General features: G+C 42.6%; 2 protein-coding genes across 3 annotated transcripts; both read left to right on the top strand.

Annotated features, from left to right (window-relative positions):
• The first annotated feature begins 921 nt into the window (after positions 1–921).
• Positions 922–7,135, top strand: anxa13 (annexin A13). 2 transcript variants are annotated; one of them, XM_053412688.1, is made up of 11 exons: positions 922–1,095; positions 2,390–2,465; positions 2,554–2,648; positions 2,945–3,112; positions 3,210–3,243; positions 4,170–4,249; positions 4,446–4,514; positions 4,598–4,699; positions 4,933–5,008; positions 5,173–5,285; positions 5,415–7,135. In XM_053412688.1, the coding sequence occupies exons 1-11, from the start codon at positions 1,081–1,083 to the stop codon at positions 5,532–5,534; spliced, it is 948 nt and encodes a 315-aa protein (XP_053268663.1). In that variant the 5' UTR covers positions 922–1,080; the 3' UTR covers positions 5,535–7,135. The 2 variants fall into 2 exon arrangements, with proteins under 2 accessions (XP_053268663.1, XP_053268662.1); XM_053412687.1 differs by having other exon boundaries at positions 923–1,095; positions 2,942–3,112.
• Positions 7,136–10,387: 3,252 nt separating this feature from the next.
• LOC128426165 (coiled-coil domain-containing protein 106) lies at positions 10,388–11,715 on the top strand. Its single transcript, XM_053413037.1, has 4 exons — positions 10,388–10,589; positions 10,701–10,913; positions 10,991–11,197; positions 11,336–11,715. The coding sequence occupies exons 1-4, from the start codon at positions 10,388–10,390 to the stop codon at positions 11,713–11,715; spliced, it is 1,002 nt and encodes a 333-aa protein (XP_053269012.1).
• The last annotated feature ends 234 nt before the right edge of the window (positions 11,716–11,949 follow it).

The raw sequence follows: 11,949 nt of genomic DNA, 5'->3' as shown, positions 1-11,949 counted from the left end.
AACACATCTCAGACTCAAAGTATGAAAGTTGGGCACAGAGACATTTGGTTTAAGCCTTTTAAAAGATTCAAATATCACAACCTGGATTTGCTTTGACTTCCAGGAAACAGTCTGAGCAACAGCAGCATTAATATGTGACAACTTACTCCAGGAAGGTCAAAGGTCGTATAACATTGTCAAGAGGGGATTCAGCATTTTGCTCAAGGAAACTTACAAAGTAAATAAGTGTAAAAGATCCTCTGGTTGAATGAGGACTTTGACCATGAATCATAATGTTGTTTATTAAACTGAGTGATAAATTAACCACCAAGTCATTTTAATTCATTTTAACTTTTATGATCAAAATATTCATAAATAATGTAACCCCCCCAGCCCTCGACCCCAGACAGGTCAGTAAAGTGTAAAACCTCTCAACAGCAAAACAAAATAGAGTATTTGAGAATTTAAAATGATAAAATGCTCAAAATACTTCATACAAATCATGAAATAAGATTCAAGAACACAAAAGGGCTAATAAGGAGACAGGATTGGATATTTAACAGTATTTACTTTTTTCTCTATTAAGAAAGTCAAACACATTCGCTGAAAATAAAAAAGAGAAATTAGTAGATTTATACATGAGACAAATAAGAATAAAATACATATATGATACAAAAGTTCCAGGAAAAATGAGGCTACATGTCACAAATGTCAAGTTGTGTTAGTCACCACTTCAAATTAAAGTTTTTTTTAAACAAAAAGGAGACTTTTGTTGCACTTTTATGATTTAAAAAAACAAAATTCAATGATAACTTAAGTAAATATATAAACATAAATAAAACAAGTTTATTTCCACAGCTTGTATCCACAAAATTTTACAAAGTAAAGTATGAACACACACACACACACACTGACACTGTGCTGATTTCCCTCTTGGATGTAAACGGTTAACCCCGGCGGTGGTCGTGACGTCACGCTCTGGTTCCTGCAGGCTCGGGCCGCAGTTCGGTGAGAAGAGGATCTGAGCAACTAACCAACCGAACTAACTAGTCCTCCAGTCTCCACTGATCTGCAGCCGCTGGATCCAGACCGATCAACGACATGGGGAACTGTCAGGTGAGGAAACACGATGTTCGGATTAGAGATGTTTACGCGTCAGACGCACCGAGGAGAAATGACTATGATCATTCAATCTGAACAATCAGCTGATCTGAGAGCGATCGACCCTTTAGATTTGGATCCACTGGATCTCCAGGATCCACGTGAGACTCTGTGGATTCACATTCTGAGAGATATCAGGCTCTGTCATGAGTTGCGCACTTTGCGTAAAGGACCGAACAACTGCTCTGCTCGGATCCTCAGTTACTGCGCAAAGCGAGTAAATCCATATAAATCCGTGTTATCGTGTCTGGATTGAAATGTTCCGGTTTCACTTTCACTGTGTTTGATGTTTTATCTTTATTATTTTAATACTGAACGACCGTGTGGCAGAAAACCGTGTGTGGTTTTTTTACGCAGAGGAGAGGAGCCACTCCCCTGCGGAATTCATCACTGCTCCGTTAGACGAGAGCTGATATGAATGAGTGTGTGCGTGTTATGCAGGAGTGAGAGTGCAAGAGGTGGGGGAGTGATTTAAATCATTATTTTTTCTTTTATCGGTACCTCCTCACTTTATGTCCATGTCCTTTATACCTATTTACACATGTTTCTCTAGTTCTAACAATTAATTTCTCATAAAACATGGTTAAAGAAAATGAAACCAAATCCAGCATCTGCTCCTGAATCTGCATCTGCACCAAAAGTTTCTCTAAAATCACCTTTAAGGCTCCGGCCCCGTCTTAAAACAAAGTTTGGTGGAAATGGGTTCAGAGGTTTTAGCTTAATCCTGCGATTAAAATAAAGTTATAAGCCGATTCCTGGATCTTCCTGTTTATCCGGATCCACTCGAAAGTTTACATTATTGTATCATAATGGCATCAACTGTACATTAAAGTAGTTTTTCATACAGATAACTTGTTGTTCAGACCCAAACAAGCATCACGCAGATACTTTACATTGATCTGATTGAAGTGAGACACAGTTCCTGCTCTCTCCTGTTAGATTTGATGTGTTTCCACTGAGGGGAGCCTCTGAATCCCCTCTCAGACCCCCGTGGGCCCCTGAGCCGCACTTTGATTACTGCTGGCATTCGTTCAGCCCCCACCAAGTTTGTTTAAAGACCTCTGGCCCCCGGATTCCTCAACTGAAGCATTGTGTCCCACTCCTCCCCTCCCCCCACCAGCCAGCTGCTCCTGCATCGCTGTCATGACACGAATCCCTGTGAACTTTATTTAGACGGCGATTATATTGATTCAATCACTGGTTTGAGCCTCAGAGTTTCTGTGTTAACAAACGTGTTCTGTTTCCTCAGCCAACAATCGTGCCTTACGAGGACTTCGATGTCATGATGGACATCAAGGGCATCCGCAAAGCCTGCAAAGGGTTCGGTGAGTTGGGAAGAAGTTTGACTTTTATACTCGTGAACTAAACAGTTTATTCTTCTACTGCATCTGTTTGTGTTTTCTCTTTTTTCAGGAACTGATGAACAGGCCATTATTGACATCCTGGCAAACCGCAGCGCTTTTCAGCGGCAGGAGATCAAACAGGCTTATTGTGACAAGTATGACGATGTAAGTGGGATTCAACGACACACACACTGATATTAATTATATTACCATATTGTTTTTACACAGGGAAGCATTTCTCTTCCATTTCTATACCCTTCTCATGACCACAGCACTAACTAGAGCGTAAAACTCCATCAAGGCCCAACAGTCCCCATATGAAACCACATTTAAATCCACTAGATCTGGATTTTTATAATCAAGATCCATTAGATATTCTCAGAGAAACCCTCTTGCATCACCACCCGACAGACAAATGGACATTAGTGAAAACATAACGTCCTGTGTCTCTGCGTCAGGAGCTGGTGGACGTCCTGAAGAGCGAGTTGACTGGGAGCTTCGAGAAGGCCATCATCGCCATGCTGGACACGCCCCTCGTCTACGCCGTGAAGGAGCTGAGGAAGGCGATGAAGGGCGCGGGAACCGACGAAGACGTCCTGGTGGAAATCCTCTGCACCGCCACCAACGAAGCAAGTTGCAAATTAACAAAATAAGATTGAATCAGTGACAAACAAGTTAAGGAATATACTGAAATATCTAACTTTATGATTCTTGTGTTTGCACCAGGACATCGCCATGTTCAAGGAATGCTACTTTCAGGGTAAGATGGAATCCCACTAGTTGGATGTGGTGCATTCATGAACATGTGGATAAATGTCTTACTTCCGATCCCTGTGTCATGAACTCTGGAACCTTTGGAGGTTGACTCATCAGGGGCTGACGTGGGACACATTCAGACACTATTCTTGTCCCTGAGGAACAGTCACATTTTGTTTAGTCAAGGCCACTCCTGCTGCAACTTCCTGTTTCATTGTGAGATCGGTTCTTATCGCTGCATTAAAGTAGGATTTCCTCCAGTCTTGATTTCTCCTCCCCTCCTTGAATCATCCAAAAGCATCGGCACAATCCTGGAGTAAATCCCAAACACACCAGATTCTCTCTGCCACGTTGCACTGAGTCATTCTGCACAAGAAGCTGAAGCGACTCTGGAAATCATAGCTCGGCTGAGAGGGTTTGTTTGATAACTAGGCTGCGTCCCGCTTGGGCCTGAATCACGTCGGTTTGATACCGGGGCCGCGGGTCACAGTGCAAAGTACAGGAGTGACGCCACAGCCCACAACAGTAGTTACAGCAGTAGTTATTATTTACACTAGCTTCCGTGCACTCTGTTATTAGCAGCTTGCTCATTGTGCAGATTTTAATAACCTCTCTCCTTGTGACTGCTGTTTGGAGCTTTGCCGTCTTTGTCCATGTTCATCTGGTCGCCTACTTGCTCAGTTATATTTCCAGAAATCATGAATCCTTCAATGAAGATCCTGGTCTCATGAAACTAAAAGGCAGTGGAGTCACAGGACGTGTGATTTCAGAAAGAAAACAGGTCCGACTTGGAAAGTGGGAAAATTATTAACTTGAGCAAACAGGACAAGTTGAAGAGAGTTACACATTAGATGCACTGAATGAGTATCTAAGCGTGTAGGCCTCATCTTTAAATACTCACAAGTCCAATTTATTTATTTTTATCCTCAGTGCATGAACGGGACCTGGAAGCAGATATCGAGGGCGACACGAGCGGAGACGTGAGAAAACTCCTCACGGCTCTGATGCAGGTGAGCGGCTGCACTCGTGTAACTGAACTCCTCCCATGTGTCCCGGCACTGAAATGGAGCTCACTCTCCCTGTGCCCAGATATGCCCTATGAACCCCCCCCCCCCCCGACACACACACACACAGAGCAGATTTAGTTGCATGAGTCAGACACTAACTTTTCACTACACAGCAAAAAACCTCTGCTTCTAAATCCAGGGCGACAGAGACGAGAGCTACGAGGTGGACGAGGAACTCGCCGAACAAGATGCCACTGCCCTGTTTGAGGTAACGTCCTCCTCTGCAACACGTCCTCACCGATGTGTCGATCGGTGAGAGCGGTGTAAAATGAGAGATATAATGTGTTTCAGGCCGGTGAGGGCGGCTTCGGGACAGACGAGTCGACCTTCAGCCACATTCTGGCCTCCAGGAACTACCTGCAGCTCCAGGCCACGTTCAAGATGTATGAGCAGGTCGGTTTGTGTGACGCCGCGTCTGCAAGTGAAACCCAGGATCAGCTGATATGTGACATGTGTGAATTAAACAGGGATCGTTTGAACTGTACTTTCCCCAGCGGCTCTCAATGTCCTGAACAGTTTTTTTTAATGACCTTTTGATAAATTACTAATCCGATGTGAAACTGAAGGAACGTGTGGAGCTGGAAAATGAAACGTCCCCGCTTCAACTTCACCTGTTGTCTCCACAGCTCTCTGGAACTGAAATCCTGGACGCCATCCAGAACGAGACTTCTGGGACTCTGAAGAAATGCTACGTTGCTCTCGGTGAGTGCGGAACACAAAGTGTGGCGTGTTGAAAATAATCAGAACTCACTTAAACTTACTTAAAAAGTGGCCAGTGAATGCATCGTCCATTTACAGCTCTTTTATGTCTACTGACGAGGAGCTGATGGAGTTTTTAATGAAACTTTTTTCCTCCGCCCTCACAGTGAGAGTCGCTAAGAATCCTCAGCTCTACTTCGCCCGGCGTCTGAACAAGGCCATGAAAGGAGCAGGAACCGATGAGGACACGCTCATACGCATCATCGTGTGTCGCTCGGAGGTAACAGAACATTTTATTTCACAAGTCTGGCTGAAAGTTAAAAACACTGGTGTAACCAAATATCTCATACTTCTCACATTTTTTGTTTTCTGCCCCTCGTCCTCTAACGGTTTTCCCCTCTGTCCACAGTTTGACCTGGAGACCATCAAAGACTTGTACCTGGAGAAGTACGACGTGTCCCTGAAGGACGCCCTGAGGGACGAGTGCGGCGGCGACTTCAAGCGCCTCCTCCTGGCCATCTGCCACTGAGAGACGCCGGCAGAGCGTCCAGGGGGGGAAAGACGGAGACGGCAGAAGACATGTGTCCCGACGTCGCTGCTGTCCTCCGTCCAAACACACTAACAAACACTACTCGGCCTCCATGTGACGTGGGGAGCAGGAGGGCAGGGGTGACGGAGGAAGTAACCCGGCTCATGTCTCGTCCAAACTGAGTGCATGTGGGTAACTCTGTGTTTTTTACTTTCACAGATATCGAAGTGTATTTCCTTTTCTATCACTGTGTCCGTCAATCGCTGCCAGTTTCCTATCGTCTGTTTTTAACCTTTCACTTCTTAACACCTTTTCCAGCATTTTACACAGTGACCAGTTGTTTTCAGTCACTGTAAACAAGCACCAAGTTTTATTACCGGAGTGAACTTCAGTCACGCTGATGTGATTGTACCGATGTGGTCAGGTGATTCAAGACTTGGTAGAGTGAATCTAATCTAAAGCTAAAGCCTGAGTGAGACCTGCTGCTGCAAATTTACCAACTACACAGGAGTACTAAAGAAAAGAGAAGAAGACAGTTTTTTATTTTGTAATCTGAGAATAAAGTTAAAATGTGGAGAATTGAGTTGAGGAGGAGAAACACAGAAGAAATGTACTTTTTAAAACTTTGCATTTCGAGAATAAAGTAGAAATGTTAACAAATGAGTCTAAATCTCAACAAATTTGTCAATTATGACGTTTCACTTGTTTTTATAAAATCAAATTACTAATTAAAACCAAAATAACAGAACATATCTCTAAGAAAAAACATATTTAACATGCACTGGGCCCTTTTCTCTTCTGCTAACATGGGGGAGGTTTAGGACCCATACTGCAGCCAACCACCAGGGGGCCAGTCATGTCGTCCATCTTTAGGTACAGTCTATGTCCTGGCCCTTACACTCTCCCATTACTTACAATTCATACTATAGTGTTATATATTTACCATCGTATAAGTATTATAACGCCTTTTACTAAATAATTCTCTATTGATGCTTAGTTATTTCCCCCGGGGCCGTTTCCTTTCACCCTCTAACTCCAGTGACTGTTAAACTTTGTCTGCTGTTGAAACGAGTGAAGCTTTGAATTGAAGAAATGTGAACGTGTGTTTGGAGGAACATCAGCCGGGATCATGAAGGAAGTGAGACGTTATGTGAATGGATGAGCGGAGAGAAAAACAGAGGATATATATTTTATTAGTTGCTTATTGAGAGAAACTATATATTGATTTACGATATGTTGCATTTTTACCCAGTACAACTATAAAAACTTGACAAATCCAAATAAACCTCAATCTTGATGTGATTTTTTTTTTTTTTTTAATTTACGACTAACACAGTAGACGTTTTAATATATAGCTTTATTTAGCGGACTGTTTCAAGAAGGCCAGTGGTTATATACCAGAGGAGAAACCTGACTCAACGTCTGTTTCTTTTGTGTCTATATAAGGCAGCTGAGATTTGTTGAAATGACCACTATTGTTAAACAGTTTGCAGAAGTAGTAACACAAGTAAATGACGTCAGTGTGGTCGTGGGATTATTGTTTCACTCTCTGTAGCCAAAGACTTTTAGTTTAACTGCAAATAAAAAGGCCTGTAACTCCATCTTGTCTCTGTCGATTTATTTGAATGTGGTTTTGTTTGATCTCAGGTGATTTTAAATGAGTGTGAGGGTTCAGTGACTTTGAATAATATCCTCATTCATTCCCTCTCACTGAACGTCTGTTCTTGCTCTATATGTAACTCTGGTGAGCAGGTATGAGGCTACTTCCTGTGAGAAGTGTTGAAGGTCAGTAGAATCCAAACATCCACAGTACTTGAGAATAAAGATTATGTTTATATAACAATATATTACAACACCCCTTCCAGTGTGTCCTCTGATGCCTTTAGCTCTGTAGGAAATATGCTTTACTTTATCCACACTTTCCAAAATGTCTGCCTGACACATTTAGTATAATGATCTCCATTAGAGTTTAGCCCAGTGAACTGTGGGTTTGAAAATGTGGTACAAATGAAAATTTCAAGGAATAAAATACAATTCTGTAGACAAGACATGTAGAAATGTTAAATACATACATGCCTGCTTTTCTAAATGTGCAATATGAAGTTGGCATAAAGTTAAGAAGTTAATTTTTTCCAATGAAATCTGAATCATTATCTCTGTTACATGAGGTCTTTTTAGAAATTAAAAATAAGAAAGGTGTATTTATATATAGAGGGTTTATCATCATCATCATGAATAATATTCCTAATGATAATAATAAATGCCTAGTAAAATAAAATAGAAAAGTAAATACAAGTCTCTATTAACGGTAACTGTCTTTATTTTAAGTTATTATACTTTGATGAATTAAAGAATAAACAACAAGAAGTAAGTATTTTGTGAAACTTGTCCTGTGGTAAAGTTATGAGAATTACGAGCTTTCCTGCAGCACCTGAAGGCACCGTTATCCCCCCCTCTCTCCCCTCCCTCCTCTCCTCTCCTCCCCTCCCTCACTCCCTCCCTCTCTCTCGTGCTTCCTCCACTCGTCTGTTTATTTTGTTGATAAACGGTGAATCCAGAGTCGGACTCCATCATCCAGAGGCGCAGGAGCGTTCCAGGGGTTAGTCGGATCCCCTGGACTCTGCTGAAGGTACGTGCTTCTCTCGGTTCCTCGGCCTTTGTTGCTCCTTTTCTCTGGTAATTACAGTCATTAGCATCCATCTTGGTGGGAGATAATTAAAAACCACTGCAAGGAGAAGTGCCTCGCTCTATTTGCAGCCCACGAGCATGACTCCTTTACATGCATCATGTAAGGTTTATAACTTATGTCATTTTTTTTTTAATTCCCCACTAATAACACACTGACAAATCCTGAGTGACAGGTGATCAACCTGCAGCCAAGCTGCTGTGTGAGGGTTCGAATCCACAGATATCTCAACAGGAAGATGGAAAGTTTATTGCAACATCTTATTCTCATGGGAATCGATCCCATGTGTGAACACGTTGTGTCAGGTGCAGATTAATCACTGCAGTACTCACTCCTCCATTGTGTTTGGATGATGCTACAGCAACAACAACTTGCACATATCACCAGTCCATGCAGCATCGTCTCCATTGAAACGTCCAGAGAAGCGTGATGGACACTTCCTGCAACAAAAGTACTACTTACTACCACTAAGAAAACGACAATACTACTACTAAAACTACTATACTACTACTATACTACATTAAACCCACTTTTATCAAGCACCTGGTAGAAATCCCTTCATCCCTTCTGTCAACCTGCAGATATTAATCCACCTCTCATATCCTGTGAATTATCTTCTTCCTGAAACTTGTTCTCTTCTTTCTCCTCTTGATCTTGTGGCTTATGAATCAGTAACTGAGAGTTAACATTCATTAACCAGTAATCATTAAACTCACAGGGGCCTGATCATTGCCTTTATGCTCCAAGGCTCCAGTATTACTTTTTCATTATTTACTAAACTGCTTCTCCTGCAGCTTTAATAACATGTCACAGTTTCTCAGACCCAGCTGGACTCAGTGAAAACCAGGTGCAGAACTTACCTGTGCTGGAAATTACAGGGTTCATGTCTCCACTCGCTGGGACCTCTTGATATTTGATTCCACTGAAGTTCTGAATCAGACACTGTCATTAAATGGAGAAGAGAAGACTAATCCTCAGTGGAACAACATGGAGCCTCCTAGTGATATTTACATTGTACAGTTTAAATCTAGAGAGACTAATTTCTGTTTCTGTGAAATAACTTTTTATCTTTTCCAAAAACTGGTCGGACTTTTTGTATTTGTTGTTGATTCGTACCATGAAGCAATATAAAGTTTGAGTCCTGGATCTAAACTAAAACCAGGAGTTAACTGAGCCACCTGCTCATTCGTAGTGAATGTTTAACTATTGCAGGATCCATCACGTTGTAATCAATTTATTAATGTGTCATATGAACTCACGTGGCTCTGGAATTAATAAATCATCAGCTCTGGATTATTTTTGCTTCCATCATTAAGTTATTTAGTACAAAGGTACATGCATCAGACTCTGTGGTAATAAATTCTCAACTGTTATTAATCAATCCTTCATTAAGTGAAGAGCCACAAACCTGATGATGTCTTGTTAACCAGTTATTGAAGATTACAGTGAATTCACTCTATTATTATGAATGAAACAGCTCCGGTCTCGTTTATTAATGTCTTGTTCTCATGTTTCCACACACGTGACTTGATTCATGTGCATTTCTAAAAACTCATCAAGTATCACATCCATCAATTCACGTTTTTCTCTTCATGCAGAAATGAAAACTCGGATTTAGCCGATTTAAAGATTTAATAAGAGCATGTATTGAATTTAGAATCATACAAACATATTAGAATCTTTTACTGAAAGTTCCAAATAACTGCTGCTGTTTATATTATATACATTATATTTTATACCATGAGCTCACTTCTTGCAGTGTAGCCATGAAACTGATGAACACCATTGATTTGTTAAGTATAGAAACATAGAGGTAATTTCGGCGTTTCATATTTATAATTATAGAAGCTATATTTCGTAAATCTCTTAATTGCTGGATTCAGAGCTCATAATTATAATATTCAAACCTCGTCGTGATGGTAACAGCTGTAGTCAGAGTTCAAGTGCTGCAGCTGGAAGTTTCTGTTTCTTTTTAAAACAGGAAGAAATGTTCTGAGGTGTTTGTTGTGATGAGTTAATCAGAATACTTCATTGGGAGGATTCAAAATACATTTATAAGTCTTGGAAGTATCAGTCAGGATTTTAGACAATGAAATACTAATAGTTCAACATCTTAAATATGATAAACCTCTGATCACAACATGTTTTCTTCCCCAGGCTGGAGGAGATGTCGTCCGTGTGGCAGCAGGAGGGCTACTCCCCCTGCGTGGAGATCGACTCCAGCTCCGTGCGGACCAAGGAGCGGCTCGGCTCTCCGGCCTGGCTGAAGCAGGAGCAGGATGACCTCCGCATCATCAAGTGGGAGAACTTCCAGTCGGGAGCCTCGGCCGACTCTGTGCAGGACAACACACCCAGCAGCGCCATGCCAGGTAACCAGCAACAGAGAGGGAGTAAAACCAGTCAGACCATGTTCCTGACTATTTAAAGGATTTAAAGTCTATACTAAAAACTACACAACCTGTGTGTGTGTGTCTCTGCAGCTGCCTCACATGCAGAGAGCCTGCCCCCCCGGGTGCTGCTGACCATCACCAAGCTGCAGTGCATGCTGGAGAGCAAACAGGAGCGCATCGCCGCCCTGGAGCGGCAGGTGGAGGACCTGGTGCAGGACCGCCGCTTCCTGAGGAGCCAGATCGAGAACCTCACAAGCAGCCGCTCCATGCCCACGTTCGCTTGCCCCAGTCCAGTCACAGAGGGTCGGTGTCCGAAGCAGCGTGGACTCATTGGTTCTGTTTCGATTTATTCTCATCCGTTACTTCTCTTTTTCACACAGCGCCCAAACCCAGCAAGGTGCAGCACTCGGAGAGCAAGTCTCGGAAGAGAGAAAGAGCTTCGTCCAGCTCCTCTGACGCCAGCGGCAGCGGCTCCGAGGCGTCCGACTTGTCGGAAGTTTCAGCGGCGTCGAGCGAACACAGACGGAGGAAACATCACAAGGACAAGAGAAGGTCGAGGAAAGGGAAGGACTACAGCAGGAAGAGAGGTAATCTCCAATAGATCTAAAGTTAATACACATCGTAAATAACGTATATTAATAGTTTATACATGGCTACTTATATAATTTGCTCAATATCCCAAAATCCATAACTGTCATAGTGACCCTGTCCCTTGTGTCCACCAGCTACAGGTGTCCAGTACGTCATCCACCGCTACAAACAGGTCCTGTCGTCCTTCATCAAGAAGAAGAACATGAGCGAAGCCTTCCGCCACCTCGGCATCGACCGCAACACCATCGCAAACACGGCGTCCATCGCCGAGCTGCACCTGGCCGGCAAAGACATGGTCCCCCTGGTGGGCATGTTCCGCCAGGGAGAGGAGACTCTGGTCAGCTATGCCCAGAGGTGCACCTTGGTCATCGACAGTGACACGGACCTGTCCAGGAGGATAGACCAGATGAAAGCCAACGGCGAGCTCCTGCCCATCTCAGGGAAACGGCCCAGGGTGTCGCATTCTCACCTGCAGCAGCTGGGGGGCGCTGCAGACAGTATTTTAATAGGTTGATCGAACATTAGAAGCCTTCTTCAAAATCTTTAATTAGTTTTCCTCTCAACGTGAACTGATGGATTTCAATGTGCTTATGTAGCTTTGCTTTTTTCCTGAGGACCAGAAGATTTAGATATATATATACAGTATACATACACGTAGCATTCTAACATGACAAGATGTGGACGTATGTTTTTTTTACTGTCATGCACATTTATGTACAGTTGATTTCAATATTGGATTTTTTAAAAC

This window comes from Pleuronectes platessa, chromosome 20 (genome assembly GCF_947347685.1).
Source record: "Pleuronectes platessa chromosome 20, fPlePla1.1, whole genome shotgun sequence".
Taxonomy (NCBI): domain Eukaryota; kingdom Metazoa; phylum Chordata; class Actinopteri; order Pleuronectiformes; family Pleuronectidae; genus Pleuronectes; species Pleuronectes platessa.
Note: the sequence above shows the minus strand (reverse complement) of the source record. Positions and strands in the feature narration are given on the sequence as shown.

Excerpts from the sequence above, each read along its gene's own strand:
- anxa13 (XM_053412687.1), top strand. Across the intron at positions 3,244-4,169 it reads CAAGGAATGCTACTTTCAGG|TGCATGAACGGGACCTGGAA; the intron begins GTAAGATGGAAT and ends TTTTATCCTCAG. Across the intron at positions 4,515-4,597 it reads ATGCCACTGCCCTGTTTGAG|GCCGGTGAGGGCGGCTTCGG; the intron begins GTAACGTCCTCC and ends AATGTGTTTCAG.
- LOC128426165 (XM_053413037.1), top strand. The coding sequence starts at position 10,388 with ATGTCGTCCGTGTGGCAGCAGGAGGGCTACTCCCCCTGCGTGGAGATC. Across the intron at positions 10,590-10,700 it reads ACCCAGCAGCGCCATGCCAG|CTGCCTCACATGCAGAGAGC; the intron begins GTAACCAGCAAC and ends GTGTCTCTGCAG. Across the intron at positions 10,914-10,990 it reads CCCCAGTCCAGTCACAGAGG|CGCCCAAACCCAGCAAGGTG; the intron begins GTCGGTGTCCGA and ends TTTTTCACACAG.